This window comes from Citrus sinensis, chromosome 9 (genome assembly GCF_022201045.2).
Source record: "Citrus sinensis cultivar Valencia sweet orange chromosome 9, DVS_A1.0, whole genome shotgun sequence".
NCBI lineage: Eukaryota > Viridiplantae > Streptophyta > Magnoliopsida > Sapindales > Rutaceae > Citrus > Citrus sinensis.
In genome coordinates this window covers 965,233-987,728 of record NC_068564.1, presented here as the reverse complement: position 1 = coordinate 987,728, position 22,496 = coordinate 965,233, and the positions used below count along the sequence as shown (strand labels likewise).

Below are 22,496 nucleotides of genomic sequence, written 5' to 3'. Positions count from 1 at the left end.
TTTTACCCTTATTTTTATTTTGTCATATATCAGGGGGCATAATAGATGTACTCGTGTCAATATATAATTGCATTTGCCTTCCCTCTGGTGAATTCATTGATAATTGAAAAAGATTGGTAGGTGCTTGTGGTTGTGGGACACTCTCGTTTATGCTACAAATTAAGAATAAGAACTTACAATTAACTCAACTGTCTCCAACAACCTCTTTTTTGGAGGTACTTGGATGCCATTTAAACGATGACCTGGATTTTCTAGATTGCCAGCTATGGCCGAGGTTCTTAATCTTTCTGAAGTCTTTTCTTGCAAATATTATATACACGTTTTTTTTCATTTCTCATTAATGCATTGTCAGCGCCAGGGACGGATATCAGCATTTTCAATCAAAAATCTAGTGTGGAAACTGGAAAATTTGGGAGGAATCATTAATGCGTTATACGTGCAACCCAATCAAGAAGTTGTTGGAATGTGCTTGTGTATTATTTTAATAAATCTATTTTGCAATAAACCCAAACAGTCAAATGCTTAATGATCCTGTGCTACATACATGGTCTATGGACATATTAATGTTTGTTTCTTTTAACTAATTTATTTTTTTGCATATCATAAGCTCTCAGATTACTGTCTAACAAGATTGCCTTTTAAGTTAGAAGAATTTCACATAAATTATTATGGTTTCCTTTCATTTTCTAACGAATTAATTTTCACTGTCATTTTGTATTTTGGCTAGCTGGAATGACAGTGACCCGACTGGAAAATATGTTATCTTGACGACGACTGATCAAGTCACAATCTTTTAAGTGTACAATCCAACTCTTTTTAAGCGGCAATTCAATTATGCACTTTAAGGAACAAGTTACTTGGCCGAATTTGCAAAAATATTCCGAAGTTTAATTCTTCGCTTGGATTTTCATTGCTGATTATGTAAGTTAGCTGTTATTTTTATTTTTTTCAGCATTGTAACCCTTGTACTTACACTTTTTGCGGAGCTAGTTTTATTTTCTCAATGTTCTCATTTTCAATGAATGTATTTGGACAAGGCCATGAAGTAGAACTAGCCTTTTAAGGGACTAAACTTGTATTGATATTGTTGATAGACTCCTTTTAAATCAAAAAGGGTAAACAAAGTTCTTATATATAATAAACGCAATTATAGCAGACAGTGATTCCTTTTTCTTTTTCTATTTTTCATGTTCTCTCAATTTTAATAATAGATGATTGATAGATTCAATCTTCTTCTTGTCCATAATTATAATAGCTACTTTCTACTTCCTAAAACATTCTCTAGTCTGTCTAAATAATTTTATACACATTTGTAGAAATCAATATCTTGATTATTGCTTGTTAATTATTTGTAAGTTATACAATTTGTTGGTTTTTTTGATCGGCATGTTTGACATTTTTCAGCCAAAATCCCCCTTGATTAGGAAAATAAACCATTTCCTGCTCATATTTGGAAATCCTACTCCAAAATTAATAAACTTATGTTAACTGTCAACTAATGCTAAATTAAGTCAATTTGTTTTTCAACCATCAGATTTGTCAGTAGGAAAAAAGACCAAAAGAACACCACATAGCATGTAATGTTAGGAGAGTTTTGGTGAGGTTTAAAACATGAAAGGAAATGGCTAATTCCAATAAGAAGGGAGATTTGGTAATCTTCCCCTTTTCCAGTGTATGCAAATCCACGACAACCACCCTACGCCTCCTTCCCTTATTTTTTAAGGAAGTATGTGATTTTTTAAATTCGGTTTGGATATATGTTGGACTTCCGTTATTGGCTTGTTTCAACTGTACAGATATATATGTATTAAAAAAATAAAGGGAAAAGAATATGACAGAACCTTAACTTGCGTCTCGATCATATCAGGTCTCAGGATCCAGAGGCAGGTTCAAGACATGAACAATCTAAAGTTCATGGTAATGGAAAGATATCGGCCGATCAAGAACCACTTACATGCTTCGGTTGCGTTAAGAATCTTCTAGTTGTCATATTTCTTTTTCTGTTGCTATTATGTCTTATAATATTTGGTGGGATAATGCTAGTGCTATACGTGGTAGTTATAATAATTGTGTTATATCATAAAGTCATAGCGAGTGCAATCCAGAATAAAGAATGTCTTCTAGTGAATGTGATTGCAATGATCCTCGATCCTTTATTCTTCTACATTCTGGTGCTGAATGATGAAAAGAAATGCATTCACTGGGACAAAACCTTGGGGATTACCGCTACCGTCATCCGCTCCGTCCTCGATTTCCTTAAGCTAGTCTATATTATATTTGAGCTGCATAAGGCAGATAAAAAGGAGAACCAAAAAGAAAAATTTAAGAAATTGTGCCAGCAGTTAAAAGATTTCAAGGTATAATTTACTTTCGCTAATATAGCTAGTTGTTTCTTCAACTTCCATAATTTATACAAGGAAGATTGCTAATTTCTTCCTTACGATAATCAATATATACTATTTGCACCCCTCCTATTGTTTTTATAATGGTGAATAACTCCCTTGACAGTATAAGTTTACAATATTATTTTTATTTTCAATTTTATTCATATTTATTATAGATTAAATAGATCACATGAATAGAAAGTGAAATAAAAAATTAAGTATTAAAACTAAGAAATATATGGTTTGATGTGAAAAAATTAATAATAAAAGTATTTTTCTTGTACTTTTTTATTTTATAAAATATTTTCTTATAATAAATATATAAGAAAATTACTATAAAATGATAAAAAATTATTATAAGAAAACTTGAATGATAAATAAAAAATTATTATAAAATAAATAATAAAATATTTTTCTTGTACTTTTTACATTTGACTTTGAAATCTTATAAAATATTTATTAGAAGAAAATGTTTACAAAATAAAAAAAAAGTATAAGAAAATTTTTTTTTGCCTTGATTCAACTTATTCGATGGGAACGATGTTCTCGGAAAGAGGTCAGTGACAAGTACGGGGGGCGAAGTTAGGGATCGATCCAGTGCTTTATTATTATTTTTTTTGTTCACATCAAAAATATATTTCTTTTTTTCTAATGCTTAAATTTTTATTTAGTTTCTATTCATATGATTTATTTAATTTATAATAAATATAAATAAACGTATATTTGAAAATAGGGTAACATTGTAAAACTTATGTTATCAAGGGAGTTTTTAACTATTATAAAAATAGGAGGGAGGCAAATGACATATATTGATTACGGTAGGGGAAATTGACAATCTCTCTTTATATAAATATAATCTATGTTGTCTTCTTCGATGCATATAGAATACCTGATTCTTTTTTTTTAAAAAAAAAAAAAAGGGAGAAGAAGTTCTTGAAGATCCAACTGTACGTATGTGGATGCTCTTCCTCATTGACAGTTTGGCTATCCTTCCCATCCCCCAGGTAAGGCACTGTCTAATTTAAAATTACGTGTATACTGTTTATTGATTCAGTTCAATCCTTCCCGTCCCCCATGTGCATACCGTAATAATCTACTAGATTCTTGTCATGTGTACATCACTTAGTGGTTTTGATTGTTGATAAAGATAGATCTTCATATGATTCATGTCAAGAATAATGATTTGAATGTTATTTTTTCCTTTACTTTGATTAAAATTGTATTTAGACATACAACCCTAAATGTTTTGCATGGATATTAGGGGTGGCAATTTTGCTTAGTGTGTAGTACTGTTAAATTTGAGCTATAAGAATTTGATACTCTTATTAATCTTGTTAATAATTTCAAACACTAGCTCAACCGGTCTATTAACAATTATGTCGCATGCCTAATATGCTTTAAAAGTATAGTTTTAAAATTTGAGTTGTTTATATGTTTTAATATATTTGTTTAAAATATTTATAGTACTACCTCTCAAATTCAAACCAATTCTGCTCTTAATATAGCTAGATAATTTTGAAATATATACAGGTATAAACGTAGTTCAATCGCATCTAAAATCTAGTCAATACAACATCATTATTAATCAAACAGTTAATTATGTCATAATTAAATGGGTTCACGTGACAGGAACTTTAAACTTGAAGTGACCAAAACACAAGATATTAATCTGTGTCCCATTTCGCCAACGTGAACAAACTATTATTTTCATGCCGTTAGGATCAATTTCGCGGGTAGTTTCAAAAATTGCCATCCCACCTATACCATCGGTTTGCGCAAAAATAAATAATCAATTTTGTTCATATTCAATATCATTCAAAATGTTTATTTACATTAATTATTCCATATCATCTAATGGGACTTCAATTAAAATCGTTCAGGTTTTGGTGATTTTCGGAATAAGAGGCACAGAATTTTCGACGGCAATGACCTTTTTTGTTTTACAATATTTGCTAAGGGTTATTCGAACGTACTTCGTGTTCACAGAGGCTATAGAGGGTTCAGGGGTGATTGCCGATGCTACATGGGTCATTTTTGCCTTCTATGTTCTTCTTTACTTGCAAAGCGGTCATGTAAGTTCAAGGTGTCATCATTTTACCTACATATTTTTAGGGAAATTACAATTTTTCCACCCTACGGATGGCAAAATTTTCAAATTTACCATTTTTATATCAGAAGTTTTCAAAAATACCATTTTTATATTCAAGTTTTGGAATCAGAAAAGCGTGAATTATGATAGTCACTATTTTGTAATTTAGAAAAGCATATTCTAGTAAAACCAGAATTTTGTCAACGACCAGTTAATACATATATATACGCACACTCAATTATTTTCTTTTTTTGGATATAAATTTTAGATTTTGGAATCGTCGATTTACGATTTTCCCTCTACTTTGCAAATTAATTTTTCTGATATGCTATCTTTCAGATGTTTGGAGCCTTATGGTACTATTATGCCATAAGAAAAGTGACTGAATGCTGGAGGGAAGCCTGCAAAAATCATACCGGATGCGGTCATATTTCGTTTGCTTGTAATGGAAGTTTCGGAGACTACAATTTTCTGAATGATTTTTGCCCTATAAGTACAGGAAGCACTACGAGATATAGTTTTGGACTATATAATGATGCTCTTCAGTCTGGTATTGTGGCGGAGACAGATTTTCTTAAGAAATTGTTGCATTGTTTACATTGGGGCCTGCAAAAACTCAGGTTTGCCGTTTTTCATTTGGCTTGGATAAAAATATCATTACTGTGCATGTGATCAGGTCCTTTACAGGTCCCGTGCATGTTCATTTTGTAGTTCTTTTTGCATGCATGTGTTTTTCGCTTTCTCTTTATCAATTTATTCTTTTCTTTGTATACTCTAATGGGAACATTTCACTGAGAGAGGGCTATATCTAACAACACCAATTAAATCAAAACATATAAGATTAATTAAGTTTATATAAAATTGAAGTAATTTTGTTATTTTTATTAAATTAAGATGATATGTGAAAGTTAACATGGAGAGTAAAAAATATTATTTAAAAGTAAAATGGAAACTAAATTAAAGAGTATTGATTACTTAACCTTTTTTTAAAAATAATTTTTGTATTGGGGCAGTGGCGGATCTACAGCACTGTTTGGTCCAGCAAATATCATTTAAAAAATCCCTTGTGTTTTGATTAATATTTTATAAGGATAGAGTTTTTATTTTATTTTTATATACATCCCCAATTTAGTTACCCATATGTTTTCATTAAATATCATAAAACAATAGAGTTTTTACTTTATTTTGAAATATGTCCCTAATTCGATTATATTTTTTTTCCAACTGAAATTAATGACTTATTTTATAAAATGATTAAATTATATATTTATTGAATATATTGAAAACATTAGGGGGTCTAAAATTTTATTACTTCTTTAATTTAAAAAAAATAATTGAAAAAAAGTATGCCAATGTAATATAACATTGTCACTAGTATTAAAAATACTAAAAAAACATATAATAACAATTATTAACAATTTCATAATTTTTTTATGTGAATGTTGAGATTTATTTATTAGTTACATTAACTAAGAGGATAAGTTAGAAAGTAACATTTTAGAGAAAGTAAAATTTTAGTATTTTGAGAAGATTTTGATAGAAGAATTAGTAGCATTTGAGTTTTCAAAGAGAGTCAAAGTGCTTGGTAAAGAAAATAACGGCACGCAAATACCTTTTCATTGGGTTGGAGTTTAGTTTATTATTGAAACTCTTGACTAATAATATTTTTATAATTTAAAAAGATGAATAGATTTTAATTGTTTAATTTATTTAAGCTTGGTATTTAAGTGCTTTTAAGAATAAAAGTTCTACTAGCAATTTTTAATTGATTATAATTACATGTATTGATTTATTCTAACTTGAAATTCTTAACTAATTTATTAATTTTTATATAATTCGATGTTATTATAGGTTGCAATGTTAGATTCCATAATTGAAAATTAGTGTTTCTATATTTGAATTATCTTTTGTTTTCTACTCTTTTTGTATAATTATTTTTTTTAGAGTACATATTCATAAGGTTTTTCGTATCTCCCTTATTTGATGTACTTTTTTTTACTCATAAATGTTTTGTTCGCTTCAAAATATAAAATTTTTAATTTAGCATGGGATAATATAAAGCTCTGGGTCCACCCCTGCATAGGGATTTATCTCAACCAAACTCTTTTATTCAACTCAAAGGGGGGAAAAAAAGTAATATTTTTGCTAAGGTCTCAAATAAAAATTTCACGGGTTATACTGAAAAATTTATTTCCACCGGACTGGTCATTAGGTAGGTAGGTCCTCAACGTAACTACGTGTTCAATCCTGTTGATTGTGTTAAAAAAAAATGATGGCTGCATTGGAAAGAAACTCTATTATTTGTTTTCTATCATTTCAATTGTTGTTAAATACGCAGGAAAATATATATAATAATTTTGAACTGAATGAACCTTTTGCAGTGCGTTTGGTCAGGACCTTGAAACAAGTGATGATGTCGGGGAAAACATCTTTGCAATTTGGATGACCATCTACGGCGTAGTGCTGTTTGTCTTTTTAATTGGAAGGATGCAGGTGACATTCAGTTTTCTGTTTCTTCTCGATTTCTCAATTAACTATCTCCTCGAGCTCTTACTTACCTTTGATCCTTTTAAATCTTGGAACACGATATACATAAGTTTTAATTAGATTTGAAAACACACAAGTTAAATATTTGGGTCAAATTAATTAATGGCTAGATGTACAGATTGAAACTGCAAGATCACAGAAGATAAATCCGAGGTGGCAGGGGCTAAAGCAGTCGAAACACTATGCGGTTATCTCTGGTGATCGAAAAGTCCTTAGGAAGTTTAAGAAAGCCAAGCGTGAAAATTTGGTAAACAAACATGTTGATGTTCACATAAATAGTTTCCTAAGCGATCTCTCCCAGGACGCTGCAAATGAAGTAAAACGCCTTATCGGCCGAACACATCTCGAAAAAGTGAGTTTCTATTCCTGTGTATAATAATCCCTAGCTACGTACGTGCCTCTTATTGATTAGTTATCTATCAAAAGATGTTAAATGGAGGAGCTTGTTAGAATTTTTTGCGTTGGCGTCTTATAGCAACAACTAGAATGATTCTTCATTTTACGTCCTTGAGTGTTAGAAAATTTTTTAGAAATTAAATGAATTAGTATATGTTAACCATACAGAAGCAACAATACATATAATGACGAAATTTTTAAATGCTGTCAGGAGGGCCCTCAATAGGAAAGCATTTTATTTTAATATTTCTTTCTTATTACATGATTAATAAAGAACACAATTAAACAAAATAATGATAGTTGTTTAGCAAATAGAATCATAGTAAATGATAATTAAAGAAAAGAATAATGATAAAGAGTACTGATTTGGTCTAGAATCTTAAATTTTATTGAAGTCCAAAAAAATTGTTAAGTCATATGGTTTAACAATATAATATAATTACACTATTAAACATAATTTTTCATGCTTATGAAGTGGATGGTGAGATAATGTATCATTAATAGTGTAATTAATTAATGATACATTATGTCACCATCCAGTTCATTCTTAATGTATTTCAATATTCTATAACTTTATAATCGTTTTATATATTTGTATTGACTTTGATTCTCATATATCAAGGTAGAAGAGCTTAAAAATTGGGATAAGTTCTCGCTGGACCGTCTGTGTGGTAGCTCAACTGTTCTTTATCTATTAATTCAACAATTACCATGAGTTCGTTTTGAAAAAAAAAAAAAAAAAAATTGTGGTGGGCAAACTCTATAGAGAACTGTTAAAATTACCATTAGGCCCACCACTGTGAGTTCATTGCCACAAAATTTGGGATTTTATGAAGTGAAGAACACTCCTTGGTCTATTATAAGAAAATAAAACAATCTTTGCTATATTCTTTACCCTTATTAATCGTTTCGATGCATTGGCCTAATTCTTGTTCATTCTCATTTTTGGGTGCGTGTAGATGCAGGTAAATGAGTTCGAAAACTGGAGCGAAAAATCGTTGGGGTATCTATGTGAATTTCTAAAGCCAGTCCTTTTTATTGAGCGTACGCGCATTATTCGGGCGGGAGATCCAATTGACGAGATGATATTTGTGCTCAAAGGCAAGCTTTGGACTTACGCTTCCAGGAATGTAACAACAACGACCGCTAGTAATAGTCGTCGTAGCAGAGAGAATCATTTGGAAGATGGTGATTTTTTTGGAAAAGAACTGATCGCTTGGGCTCAGGATGAAAGTTCATCCAACCTTCCTATCTCCAACAAAACCATTCAAGCACTTACCGACGTCGAAGCCTTTACTCTTATAGCAGATGACTTGAAACATGTATTATCATTCAGACGTAACCAAGCAGCTCTTTTCTTACAATCATACTGGCGTTTCAGAGAGTTTTTGCGTGAGAGAAGGCTAAGCAAAAATCAAGCTTGAGAAGAGTGCTAGATTGGGCTGCAGCAGAACTGCATTAGAATAACTATTTGAGACTGAATTAATTGTAATAATTATTTGTATGACAGTACTGCATGTTTATGTACAAATCAGCATACAAACTAAGGGGAAAAGTGTCAATCTCTCAAATGGATTATCATCTATAAGATCAGAGAAATTAATCGCCAAGTTCAATATGGAAATTTGTATGCAACAAATATAACCTTTTGTCTGAAAGACTTATTTCAAGCCTCATTGATGAGTATACTGAATACCGTTACTGATATTAAACGTTATGGATACCATCTCAAACAACAATTATACATTGGCACGGATTAAAATGGATGCAAAAATGAGTGAAGCATATAGATGATCATTTCATACGAAAATAGTTTAAAGTAGAAATAGAGCAATCTATAAACCGCAGTTGATAGCTGAAGCAGATCATCACGGGGCAATCCTAAGTGGATCACGTGGGTAGAGTGATGTTTTACGAATGTTGTTAAGACCACAGAAAAGCATCACCACACGCTCCAATCCCACTCCAAATCCACCATGAGGAGGTGCACCATATCTGAATAGGCATACCAATCATAACATTAAGGCCAACAGATTATAGACGATTAACAGGATGGTTATGCAAACAGTAGGGTACAAAATATTTTTCTATTCCCTTTGAGTATAAAACTGATAACAGTTTCGGAACCCAGTATGATCAACTTTAAAATCGCTTGCAAAACCTCAAGCCAGACGTATAACTCAAAAATTCAAAACAAATATGGAACAAGGAAGCTTTGAAAATGGAATATGTTAAATACTTTCTTTGAGACGATACTATATTCAATTTGAACAGTTAACAAAATTATAGCATTAGAAATTCCATCAACTATATTATAATTTTTCAAAAATCCTCTGCTTCTTTTGCAGGGTATCAGATTTCTCCAATGCAGCAAAATGAACTCAGGAAGGAACAAATTTTGTGGTATTTGATAAATGCAACTTCCAAAATATACCATAGCCAAAGTCAACTCTTTTTTGCATAAAATTGAAGCTTTTAAAGACGCAGATTGAGGTGGCATGCCTCTTAGAATAACACGCTCATGCCTCTTAGCTACAAGATCAAAACACTAGATAACGATACCTGAAAGAATCAATATATGTTGATATTGTCTTAACATCAATGCCACATGCCTGCGCACGCTCCGCTAAGAACTCTGGTATATGAATACGTTGAGCACCTGAAATTATCTCTTCACCTGAAGAGAAGGAACAGATGCAGAAATTCCAGTCAACTGAATAATCACAGGATATTTTCATCCAACAAGTGATTAAGTTTTTAATAAATTTAAAATGAAAAGTAAACAGAGAATTCTTAAGCACAAGGATTATTATTGTGATTATCATTATCAAGTCAATCAACCTACTACAACCTTCAACAATGGGTAAACTATTCATGCCAGTCACATAACCACTCTTATTAACTCCACGCAAATAGATCACATCCTCTTCTATTAAAGATGAAGTTTATTCCAGATTTCCTTCAACAATAAATCAAAAATTAAAGCAAGACGATAGGAGTAGTATCATGATAATAAACTTTAATTCTTAATGGAACATCATTTCTTTAAAGTTATAAAATAAATGTAAATCAAGATTTTAGGAAGAGACAACAAACATGAAGTCAAATGTATGTGCATAAAGAACAAAGAAGAAATATTTCAGCTTAATCTATTACCTCTAATAAAGACATCAAATGAGTTGCTGTAAAGAGAATTGTCATGGCAGGGCATGGTATAGAATGGCCTAACAGCCAAAGGATATCGGTGGAGTATATAGAATTCAGTGCCATATCTACAATAGGAAGCAACAATAAGTCATAGTTTATTGTAAATGATTCACAGAAATTAGAAATGAAAAATTAAACACTTGAGACTCTTAATTTTAGAAAATTTGAGATGAATACTGATGTATGATATACATCCAAATTCAGAATTCAAAAATTATAAGATAAGTAGTATACGAGGAGACGAGAAGAAGAAGAAAATAGAAAAAGAATCAGGAAATATCGAATTACTTCTCCAAAACTAGCTGGCCCAACTTCCTCTCTGATTCTGTGTTTAAGTCCCCAAGAGGATCAATTTCCACTCCGGCATCCTGGACAATTATGAAAGACTTAGAATCACAAGGAAAAATAATAATAATAAACAACTGAAACCCTTCATTCTTGAAATAGAAGATGCTACTTTTAAACTATTCAACCAACTAAATGATTCCTCCATGCTCTTTTATCGCCGAGAATCATCTAATTATTTATTCATACAACCTCACTAATGACATAATAAATCAGAAACTTTCCTGAAAGGTAAATTGAGGGGAAGAAATTATGTTACCTTGAGCATTTGAACCCCTTCTTCAAATGTAAGACGAAGAGTCTTAGGCTTGTACTGCAACATTTAGTAAAAGCCAACAATCAGATTCAAGATGAAGATGCTGAAGTGATACAATTTTCTATGCTCCAAATAAGTCCAAACCACATATTCATCGATATGAAAATACAAGCACTTCAAAGTGACTGTGATAGCAGAATTAATACAAGCTCTACAGACTAGAGTATCGTAACAGAATTTCAAGTATTTAAATTCTTAATAAATAATGACCTTCAGAGGTTCAAACGGATATTGCTTTGCCACAGCTTCAAGTTCCTTCTTGCACACATTATTCAAGCCGTCAAAAATTGTGACAAATAAGCGGTCCACAATATCCATTACCTGCATTAACAAACTCCAAATTCTTAGAAAAACATGAAACACATTAGCTATACTCAGGTGCTCATGAAAATAAACCAATAAAACAACTCCAACTCTACCTCGGAATAATGCTTCTTAATCTCCATTTCGACATCAAGACCAGTAAACTCACACAAATGCCTATGAGTGTACGAGTCCTCTGCTCTGAAAACAGGACCAGTCTCAAAAACCCGCCCAAAATCACCACATATTGACATTTGCTTGTGAAGCTGAGGAGACTGGGCCAGGCACGCTGACTGGCCTTTGTAGTCCAACCTAAAAACAGCAGAACCACCTTCACTTGAGCCAGCTATCAGTTTTGGCGTGTGGATCTCAACAAAATTCTCAGATAACAAGAATTGTCTGAATATCTGCATATTTAAGGACCAAAAGTATCAGCTCAGAGATACAAGACACAGTATTAAACATGACACCAAACGCACTGAAGATTAAGTTAACATCTATAGCATGCATTTAGGTTCAAGCGAGGAAAGTTCCAGGTTAACTTTGCCTATCCATCCATGACCAAGGAAGCGAAAACTTACATTCCCAACTTGACTCTGAATGCGAAAAATCCCCTGGTTAGCCAGTGTTCGTATGTCAATAACCCTATTGTTCAATCGTGTATCCTGATTGACGCGGGGAAGCTGTACTCCTTCCTGCACCATTTCAAATAATCAACAAACACACAAAGGGCGGGCAGGCAGGCATCGACCACATGGAACTGAAAAATGATGAACATGTAAGTTACCTTGGAAGCTTTTTCAATTTCAGCCTCACTTCTAGAGGCATCTTCAATAGTAATGGGTGTTTTCGCCGCTCTGCTAACGCAATACAATTTTTTGATTTGAACCTCCACCTGCAATTACTGCAATTATTATTTCACATCCCCATGACGACTATCAACAAGTTTAATTATCAATAATTACACAAAACACACAATATTAATAAAGAGGGAACCTGCTGCGTTGCTCCTTTAATCTCAACATCGGGGACAGAGACGACGCCGATGACATCGACAATGGACTCGTTACTCAAAGAGCGAACGAACCTGACCATCTCCTTGCTGACGGAATCGGGCTTCACAGTGGCCAAGCATTGTACCGTCGACACTCTCTCTCTCACCACAACGAATGCCAGCTTGTTGCCAACGGGTCGGGTTGTGTGGACCCGGCCCCGAATCAGTACTTCCTGGTCCTTCAACGAACCGTTCAAGGCTCCCACCACGGTCCACTCTCTGCCGTTGACTGCTTCGCTCCACTTGCCTGTTTGTGGATCGTTAACGGATTGGAGCTCTTGGAGAGGGACGTCCCCATAGTTATTGGCGAGCGGGCCCTCCTCTTCTATCGAGAGTGCTGACGCGGCGGAGGCTGCGGCTTCGGCTTCCTTGCGGCGCTCTTCTTTGGCTTTCTTGGCTGCTTCTTTCTTCGCCGCCTTTTTGCTTATCGACTGGGATGATGAATCTACTTCCTCCTGCACCTTAGGAGGTTCGGACTCGGTCGACATTGTATTCGATCGGCGATGAACGGCGGATCGCTGCGGCTGTTGGTTGCTTCGCTTGCTGGTACAAATGGTGAATAATCAGGGTCCAAAGGGATGAAATTTGGGGATTGAATAGTATAATCGTCCACAATCTTTTTGACCTGTCTTTGGGCCCGGCCCAATACCAAAAACCACTCAACCTCACCCCCTGTTTTCAAGTATGACTTTACTAATCGTTGATATATTTTTAAATTTTTTAATTAATTTTTGTTATTTCAATCTACCGTATAATCTTTGATAATGGCCTTCAGGCGACACTCGGTTGGATTATGGAGACTTGCGTGCATGCACTGCAAATCTCTTTAATTCTTTTTTCCCTGTAGAAATCTCGAAACTTGGTAAGGTTTGAAAATAAATGGTGGCTATTTTAAATTTCCACTCAAGTTTATTTATTGAACGGTTAATTATCCAACCTTGAACATTGATACATGATGAGTTCTTTTTACGCGGAGTTTGAATTAGACAGATCTCTTCTCTAACAGATGTCGATTCAAATTAGTCCAAAAGACTAATACCCTTTTTTTTTTTTTTCAGTGTACAAGTAAAAATCTAGCTGGAATAATAAATTTATATATTAAAAAAGAAAGAACCAGCCTAAAAAAAAAAAAAAAAAAGACATTCCTAATACTTTATCGTGCCTTTCTCTAGTAACACCTTATCATCATATCATGGTTTTGAAATTATTCTATTCTTTTGCTCTCCGTGCAAACCAAGTGGAACTATTCTTTATTTTTGACCCATAATTGAGCACAACTTGCTCATTTGTTTGTATAATTATATAATACCTATAGGATACGTGAATACTTGTCTATTAAAATACTTGCTCACGTTTTTATATCTCTTTTAAATTGACTGACTTTGGTTTTAATTTAGACGAAATTAGCAAGAATGAATGTCAGGAAAGTCAAATTAAATAACTAATTTTATTTAGTCTATTCTATTAGACTCATCTAATCTAACCCACAGGTGTTGTTATTACTTATCTCAAATAGAATTACCAAGCTAGTGAGTGAGTGCAAGCAAGCACCAATGGTGAGACAACAAACCTCTTTAATGCTGCCTATCTCTTGTGGGCTCTAACTCCTAAGCCCTCATCTGATCTCTCTATCTCAACGAAGGAATGTTAAAGCCCTTATGGAAGCTAAAGGCTTTGCTCTCATGGAAGACTCGAAGCTCTTTGCCTCCCAATACGGGAGGCAGAATGCAGGGCAGCTCAAATGCATTTTAAGTATTACTCGCAGCAATGGAGGACTTGGTCAGCTTGGTGCCGCTTTATGTTAGATTCACGCTTGTTAAAGAATATTCGCATGGAGAAATAACTGACTTAAAAGATTCATCGGGCAAGGTTTGTGAATACTCGTCAAGAGTACCAAACATGGCACTTGAGATGATGGTGGAGCCTGATTTCTCCTTGGCTTAATATTTGTTTTTGTACTTTCCCTTCATGATTTTTCCTCATTAAATAAATCAAGCAAAGATTAAATGTTCATTAATCGGCACTAGAGTGGTTAAAGAACTGTTCTAAATATTGAAGGAAATTGGAACCATTCTTACCACTGTGCTTTTTCTTCCACTCTCACCGAAATATTAAACTCTGAAAACTTTCTGGTTGACTAGAGAAAAATCAGAGTCTATGAGCGTGTCCTCCAAATTGGAACCATCGATGAGGTAATAAAAAAAAAAAAAACTCTGGGGTCATTAAGAATGATTTATTTGCATCAAATTTACTCGTTTTAAGCCAAATCTGATAATTGCTGAAAATTTGCTTCTTGTGAAGAATCTTGTTTTCACCGGCAAATAATAGTAACAACAAAAATAATAAGTAAATCTTTTGTATACCATTTGCCAAATATGAGAGAACGACTTTCTGTTCCCACTGATTTTTATTCAATGGTCTTAGGCATTTATATACATGCATACTAAATAAACCCTATCTCAATAGATAGCCCATCTTCCGAATGCTGATCTGTGAAGTATAATACAGAGTTAATTTGCTTAATTAATTTGTTTCCATTTGATCATGTAAGTGATTATTGGGCTATTGAATTGTTGTGTTCTTTTTATTGATACTGTTGATTCATGTCTCTAACTTATCTGCGAACAGATTAAACGTTTGTTTTTCATTATCGGGTCACAGGAATCGAATTTTGTGGGAGGTACAAAAGGGCAACTTGCAATACAAGTCAGAAATGGAAGAGATTGTGGCTTGGAAAAATCCCGATGACCAACAAGTTGGATTCATTCATAAACATAGAGTCATTCTCATTTCTCACCGTTTAGCCACTTGGAGGTATATGGATGGTAGGCCAGAGTAGCTATTTTGATTGTAGCTTTATCCACTCTAACTTTTACTGAAAATTAAAAAATACCCAGAACCTCTAAAAATTATTATTGTTCCACCTAAATTTTAGAATTTTATTACTGAATTATTTTTCCATTAACTCCATGAGAATCCTCTAACACACCTTTGTGAAAAAGACCTTGATGTTTACTTGAATTTTCACTAAAAATTAGGAGCATAGGCGATAATTCTTTTCAAAAAAATAAACAAAGATTAATAACCATTTTATCCATGCGACATCCTCATACAATTACTGTCTTTTAATCTATCTGTTCTCATTCTCATCCTTTGATGTACATATATCATTCTCATCCGTTGGGGGATACGTGTGATTGTTTGAAGCCAGTGTTGTTTAGCGAGCGTATTCGCATTAACAATCCGAGAGGGAGACCCCTGATGAGATGATCTTCCTATTGAAAGGAAAGCTTTGGACCGACTCCTCGGCCTCCAGTAGTTCCAGGAATGATATTGCAGCAACTACTGTGTCTATGTTGATCGGTCGTAGTCGAAAGAATCATCTCCAACATGATGACTTTTGCGGACAACAACTTATAGCTTGGGCTCAGCAGAATGAACTCTCCGCGCCGTCCAGTATTCTTCCTATATCAACACAAACCGTTCAGGCGCCTGCAGATGTTGAAGCCTTCACTCTAATGGCTGATGACCCGAAACATGTATTGTTACTCAGTCACTACGAACGGTCAGTCCTTGTGATACAATCATATTGGCGTTTTCAGAAGGTTTTTGCGCGCTGAAAGCAACGCAAAGAAAAAACCATTCTTAAGATCGCTGCTTGATAGAGTTAGAAAAAGTGTCCTTAAGCCGAAAATGAGGCTTCAACTTTGTTGGCCTGGCACCGGCCGCGCTTTTTTTAATGCACTTTTTGGGACTGGATTGGAATAATAATTATGCTAGTCTTATCTTTGTGTTTGGTTGAATACAGAAAGACATAGGGTTGAAGAGTCATCGTATAGTACGGCCAACCCTTATAAGTGGACCATTAGTTGAAAGTTTCATTATGACCGGACGTGTCAACGTTTCTGACAATTTGTCTTTTCTCTTGTTATTATTAATATGTGGTGTGCTTTGTTTTGGCCACTAAGGCCTTGGCCTGCTGATAAGCTAATTCTCTCAATAAGATCACAATTTTGGGTACATTTCTTAAAATATTTGTGCGAGTTAATTTTTGAGCTAATCAATATATACATCTGGACTATATTATGAATATATGCAGCCGTGGAGATTCTTTAAGATTGGCATGTAGTCTTTGAAAAATTACATAAATTTATATGATATATTTATAATTTTATCTTTTAAAATAGTGTTTTTTTTTTAATTTGGCCCCTTCAAGTTTAATACTTTAACAGTCAAACTTAATAATCAAATATACCTTTTTCAATTTTAACCCTAAAAATTTACTTTTATAAAATATTTGGCCCCTCCAAAATTTTAACCTTAGTTCCCTTCCTAGATGCATTTGTTTAGATTGTGACCAATAATATACATATGAGATTGAGAGTGTTTTTAACGAGGGTTCTCACACTTTATTAAAAGATAAGAACTACTTTCATACCATTGTAAAGGAGTTTTACAACATTATGAAATGATTTACAATACTGTAAAAGGGTTGATGTGAAAGTTGTGGAAAACTTCTACTATGTGTATGCGCATGCGTGTCTGTTCTGTTTCGTGTTATTGATTGAAGAAGTCAAAAAGTTTTTGACAATATGTTGGAGAAATTCTTAAGACTATTTTACTATTACCAGAAAAATCTTAAATCCAATCTAGGCAATAATGCGGGCAATTTTTAATATCATGTCAAACATAATAGAACTTATCTTAGTAAGCCCTTTGACTTACTGATTTGTGAACGATCCTGCACCTCAAGGAAGGTTTACTCAGAAATCCAAAGTTTTGCTTCCTCTTCTTCGATTTTCAATCATGTAAGCAATTATTTTGGTGTGTTGATATGTATGCCCATTAAATTTTTGCTAATTTGATTCTTTAAAAGATTTTTCTTGGCAATAATTTATGTACTAGTTAGCCTAAATTGAGTTGTTCTGAAGAGAACTTTATGAACTAATCTTTTCGTTGCTTATGATCTGAACAGGTCTCAAGAACAGAATTTAGAGGAAGGCACTGCTGGGGAACATAGAGATGGAACAAACTCAGTCTCAGGAAATATCCAAATGCAAGAGATTAGGAGTATTAGAAAGTTGCAAAAATCTAGCTGCAATATAGCCAAAGGCCAGCCTTGTGTGAAGAAAATCTTCGACACACATGGCTCTTACGGGAATTGGGTTTTTCTTGTTTGGTGTGTGATTGTAATCTTTGTGGATACCTGGTTTCTGTACATTCCTATGGTCAATGGTGATAAAAAGTGCATTGAATTCGACAATGATTTGTGGATTGCAGCTAGTGCTTGCCGTTCAGTCTTTGATTTATTTTATATTATTGATAATGTTTTCAGACTGCATACTGGTATAAGTAAAAGTTCAAGGAAACGATCGTGGCTCTTGTTCCTCAGTGATGTTCTGTTCATTCTTCCTATCCCACAGGTAATGAAAGTTTATCATATAAACGCTTGGTGTTATGTCTATATATAAAAGATTCATATCACTCATGGACTCTGAACTGTCCAGGTGTTGCTGATTTTAGCTATGATTCAAAGAATGAGAGGCACAGAATTTTCGTTTGCTGTGAAATTCTTTCTTTTCCAACATGTGCTTAGGACCATCCAGATATACAGAGTCTATATGAAAGCACAGGTTCCAAGCAGACATGCAGAATTGGCTCTTGGGTTCAGTTTTTCTTACATACAAACTAGTAATGTAAGTTAAATAGCTGTTTTATGTACTGACTTACATGATTCAAAAGGCATGTGGAATCTCTATTGACATAAATCTGATACTTGCTACTGTCAAAAATTCAGTTTAGCACTGATTTTGAAGCATTGTGATCATATAATTAGTTCTTAGTTGTGCATATCTTTGTGATCAACAAGTGACTTACAAGTGACTTGATGTATTAGGTAATTGGAGCCTTATGGTACTTTTTTGCCATAAAAAGCGAGTCTGTATGCTGGAAGAAAGCATGCATCAATCATGACGGATGTGGTGATGGATCTTTTTACTGTGATGACCATTTGGAAGACCGTAAATTTCTAAATGGTTTTTGCCCCACAAACAATCAAAATTCAACAATTTTTGATTTTGGAATATTCAGTGATGCGTTTCAATCTGGTGTTGTGGAAACCAAAGATTTTAAAAGGAGGCTTTACTATTGTTTCCGATGGGGCGTGCAAAGTCTCAGGTTTGTCAATATAAGATACTTGTTGGCTATAAAGATATTGAGAGAAGGCTGATTTGTAGACTGCAGAATTATATTTTTATTGAGCAACAAAATCATCTATTTATACAGCATAATGAAAACTAAAGTGCAGAAACATCTGCTACATTTGAGCATCATAACTAAGTGCAGGAAAATAGCATGAAGAAGTGGTCATAGTCCTAAAAAATAGCAACAGAAAGAAAATTGATTTAGCTTCATGAGTCATTCCAGTCAACAATCTTTATAGCTGTCTGACAGTATTTATTGAAGTGCCTTGCTTGTGCTTAAATTTTCCAGCTTTTGGAATATGGAGCTTACACTTCTGTCTGAGAGATGCACTTGAATTCAAATATTGCAGTTCTTTTGGTCAAGGACTCCAAACGAGTACCAATCCATGGGAGAATATCTTTGCAATTTGCATTACTGCCTGTGGCGTGTGGCTTCTTGTCATTTTGGTTGGAAAAATCCAGGTTTGTGTTTTTATATTTCTTGTCTCCCAACCTGAGAGCAGCAAATTTGATCAGTTTGGTCCTTGTGAAACAGACTTATACAAAATCTGGATCTATATTGGAGGGCATGAGACAGAAGGAAAAAGAACTAGAGCAGTGGCTACCCTTCAGAAAGCTTTCCCAAAATCTTCAACAGCAGATTAAATATCACCTACACTCATGGGATGAAACCAGGAATTTTAATATAGAAAATTTGGTCTATAATCTTCCAGAGGATCTTGGAAGGGACATAAAGTCTGAACTCTGCTTAGAGTTGCTCAAGAAAGTGAGGTTTTTCTCCCCCTCATGTCTAAAGCTTCTCAAGGTTACTTTTTCTTTGTTATTGTAGGCATGGTGATTCTTATTATTCTTGTAATGTGATCAAGGTAGAAGAGTTTGGAAAGTGGAGAAAAGCATTATTGGACGATCTGTGTGAATTTGTAAAACCAGTTGTCTTTATGGAGAACTCTTATATTGTCCCCGAGGGAGGCTCAATTGATAAGATGGTCTTCGTGGTGCAAGGCAACCTACTGACTTACAACTCCGAGGGCATAACAGCTGCCCCTCCAAACACTGATAATTATGATTGCAACATTTGTGGGGAAGAACTTGTTGCTTGGGCTCAGGACGCTTGCACTAGAACTGACTCTTCTTCATCTGCCCTCCCCATCTCAACCATCACTATTCAAGCTCTCACAAAAGTTGAAGCATTTATTCTTATGGCTGATGACTTGAAAAATGTATTACTCATCAAGCACAATCGGGCAGCTCCATTTATTCAAGCAGCTCGATTCATTACAATAGTCATGGGTGCTATAAAAGGAACTTTCTTGCCTTCCACAAGGACTGCAGAAACATCAACACAGGAGCAAGTACCTCCAACAATAAGGTCTAAGCAGCTGGTGGAAACTCAGATTATTGCAAAAGAGAAATAGGCGGCTCACTCTTTTTTTGGGTCGCATGATGAGCTCACAGCTATTGTTTATCTTTTAATTGCAAATTACATCTTGTTTCCAGGTTATTGCATAAATCTCCTAAAAGTAATTTGTATACTGTACATTTATTTGGAAATTTAGAGAACTACTGACGGCTTTATGGTCACTGCCCGTGAAAGTATTTTTAAAAGGATAACAGTGTAGTGCCAGTAGAACGACTTTTGAGCAAATTTATAGTTGTAATACATACATCAATTTAAGAGTGTTTGGAGTCCAATGTAATTTAATTATTAAATATTTTTTAAATTATTAAGTATAGCTCTTGAATTGAATTGATGTAACACATCCAAGTGAGGTGTCTTCTTAATTCTTTTTTTTTTTTTTAAATTTCAGACTTCTACATGTCAACCTCAATTTGGGGATTATTATAACACATTTGGTCATACGATCACGAGAGCATTAAAATAAACAAAAGGAAGTGTGAGTTTTATACTCTCCTCGGCTTTTACAATCATTTTTTTGATGGTGCTAGAGCCAGCTGGAATGCTAAACAAACAGATTTGTACCAGAAAAAGTCAAGAACCCTTTACTCACCGTTGACCAGCCCCTAACTAAGCAAAGTAGCAAACTCGGTAGATTTGCTTCATCTACTCGGAGTTTCTGTTGTTCATCATGTGAGTGACTTTTTGTGTATTTGTATTCTAAATTTAATGCCAAAACAATTCTTTTTCTTGCCAAGTAGTTGTGGCTCGCCTGCTGTGTTTGAGCTGATTTAATAACTTTATTGCTATAGTTTGATGTGGATGTATATTGATAAAGCCTTTACATACACATATATATTAATTACTTTGTGTTTTTTCAGGTCTCAGGAACAGACCTTAAGCAATAACGGTCTTGAAATTCAAGGGATTATTATAGGCAAAGGCCAGGCATGTGTGAAGAAAATCATTGAAACATCTTGGCTTTACAGGAACTGGATTTTTCTTTTTTGGTGTCTAATTGTAGTATTGGATGATACTTGCTTGTTCTACATCCCTACGGTCAACAATGATAAAATGTGCATCGAATTGGACAGAGTTTTGTGGATTTCAGCTGTTGCTAACTGTTCTGTTTCTTATTTGTTTTATGTTATCCATAAGATTTTCAGACTTCATACTGGTGTTAGTAAAACTGCAAGGAAATGGTCTTGGCTCTTCTTCCTCATAGATATTCTGATCATTCTTCCTGTCCCACAGGTAAATTAAGCAGAGTCTTACCGTTAAATTTTCTTTCTATGATACGTGTATAGATGTTCTCAAATTGCCAGGATGATATATTTATATTTCTGCAAATTAACCATCCAGGTGCTACTGATATTGGCTATGATTCAAAGAATGCGAGGCACCCAATTTTCTTTGTCATGAAATTTTTTCTTTTCCAACATGTGCTAAGGGTTATACAAATATTCAAAGTCTACATGAAAGCACAGGTTCCGACCAAACCTGCTGAATGGGGTCTTTTGTTCGGTTTCTCTTTCGTGCAAAATAGTAAAGTAAGTTATGTTACCATTTAACGCTTTGCATCGTCCAAAAGTGTTATGTATCTGGTTTCTAAATGCTTTAGTACCTTTCCTAAGATTGTTTGAAAGGTATGTGCGGACTCTTTATTGACATAAAACTGAGTGTGCTGCCACTGAAAGTTTTAATCCATCTCTTTCCTCAGAGTTCTGTCTAGGCTTCAAAAAGCATGATCTGATTGGATACATATTTAGCATATTATAGTAGTATCCCTGTCAACTATATTGATAAACATATCCGATTGAATGATAGTCTGATCTGAACTAACAATATGTTTTTTTTTTTCTGGCCGACTAAAGAAGACAAAGACTCGTATCAAATTGCCAGTAGTGAGAAAATTTTAGGCGCGGTACCAAAATTTAGTAAGATATGATTGGCTGGACCCACAGATAACGCAGCACCAATGTCACACGTAAGACTACAAAATCCTAAGTCTTTCAAAAGCAAATTTGGTTGTGGGTATTTGTGATTAGGGGAGCTGCTACCTTACACGTAAAGGTACAGCCCTTTCTATAGCAATGGAATCCACTTTTTAACTTTATATGAGAGGATTGAGGCAATCCCATGTGATTAGTTGCTTTAATGGCCTACAAAGCTATCTGTACTTTTCACTCCATTCTTTTTATGCCACTAATTTGAAAATTGCATGTACTTTTCACTCCATTCTTTTTATGCCACTAA

At 34.1% G+C, this 22,496-nt stretch overlaps 3 protein-coding genes across 3 annotated transcripts; 2 read left to right on the top strand and 1 right to left on the bottom strand.

Annotated features, from left to right (window-relative positions):
- The first annotated feature begins 755 nt into the window (after positions 1–755).
- On the top strand, positions 756–9,040 carry LOC102625224 (cyclic nucleotide-gated ion channel 1-like). The gene is made up of 8 exons (XM_006490465.4): positions 756–921; positions 1,868–2,357; positions 3,305–3,388; positions 4,265–4,456; positions 4,813–5,093; positions 6,855–6,966; positions 7,139–7,372; positions 8,376–9,040. Coding segments are annotated over exons 1-8 (1,860 nt in total). The 5' UTR covers positions 756–919; the 3' UTR covers positions 8,841–9,040.
- A 22-nt stretch (positions 9,041–9,062) lies between these two features.
- Positions 9,063–13,237, bottom strand: LOC102625499 (aspartate--tRNA ligase 2, cytoplasmic). The gene is made up of 10 exons (XM_006490466.4): positions 12,584–13,237; positions 12,375–12,482; positions 12,169–12,282; positions 11,704–11,994; positions 11,495–11,605; positions 11,228–11,281; positions 10,912–10,991; positions 10,573–10,688; positions 9,979–10,093; positions 9,063–9,411 (listed from the first exon to the last, which is right to left on the bottom strand). Exons 1-10 carry the CDS (start codon positions 13,127–13,129, stop codon positions 9,285–9,287), a joined length of 1,662 nt encoding a protein of 553 aa, XP_006490529.1. The 5' UTR covers positions 13,130–13,237; the 3' UTR covers positions 9,063–9,284.
- Positions 13,238–17,210: 3,973 nt separating this feature from the next.
- On the top strand, positions 17,211–20,425 carry LOC102622729 (cyclic nucleotide-gated ion channel 1). The gene is made up of 7 exons (XM_006490456.4): positions 17,211–17,449; positions 17,617–18,064; positions 18,149–18,337; positions 18,538–18,818; positions 19,195–19,306; positions 19,380–19,610; positions 19,711–20,425. Coding segments are annotated over exons 1-7 (1,812 nt in total). The 5' UTR covers positions 17,211–17,447; the 3' UTR covers positions 20,260–20,425.
- The last annotated feature ends 2,071 nt before the right edge of the window (positions 20,426–22,496 follow it).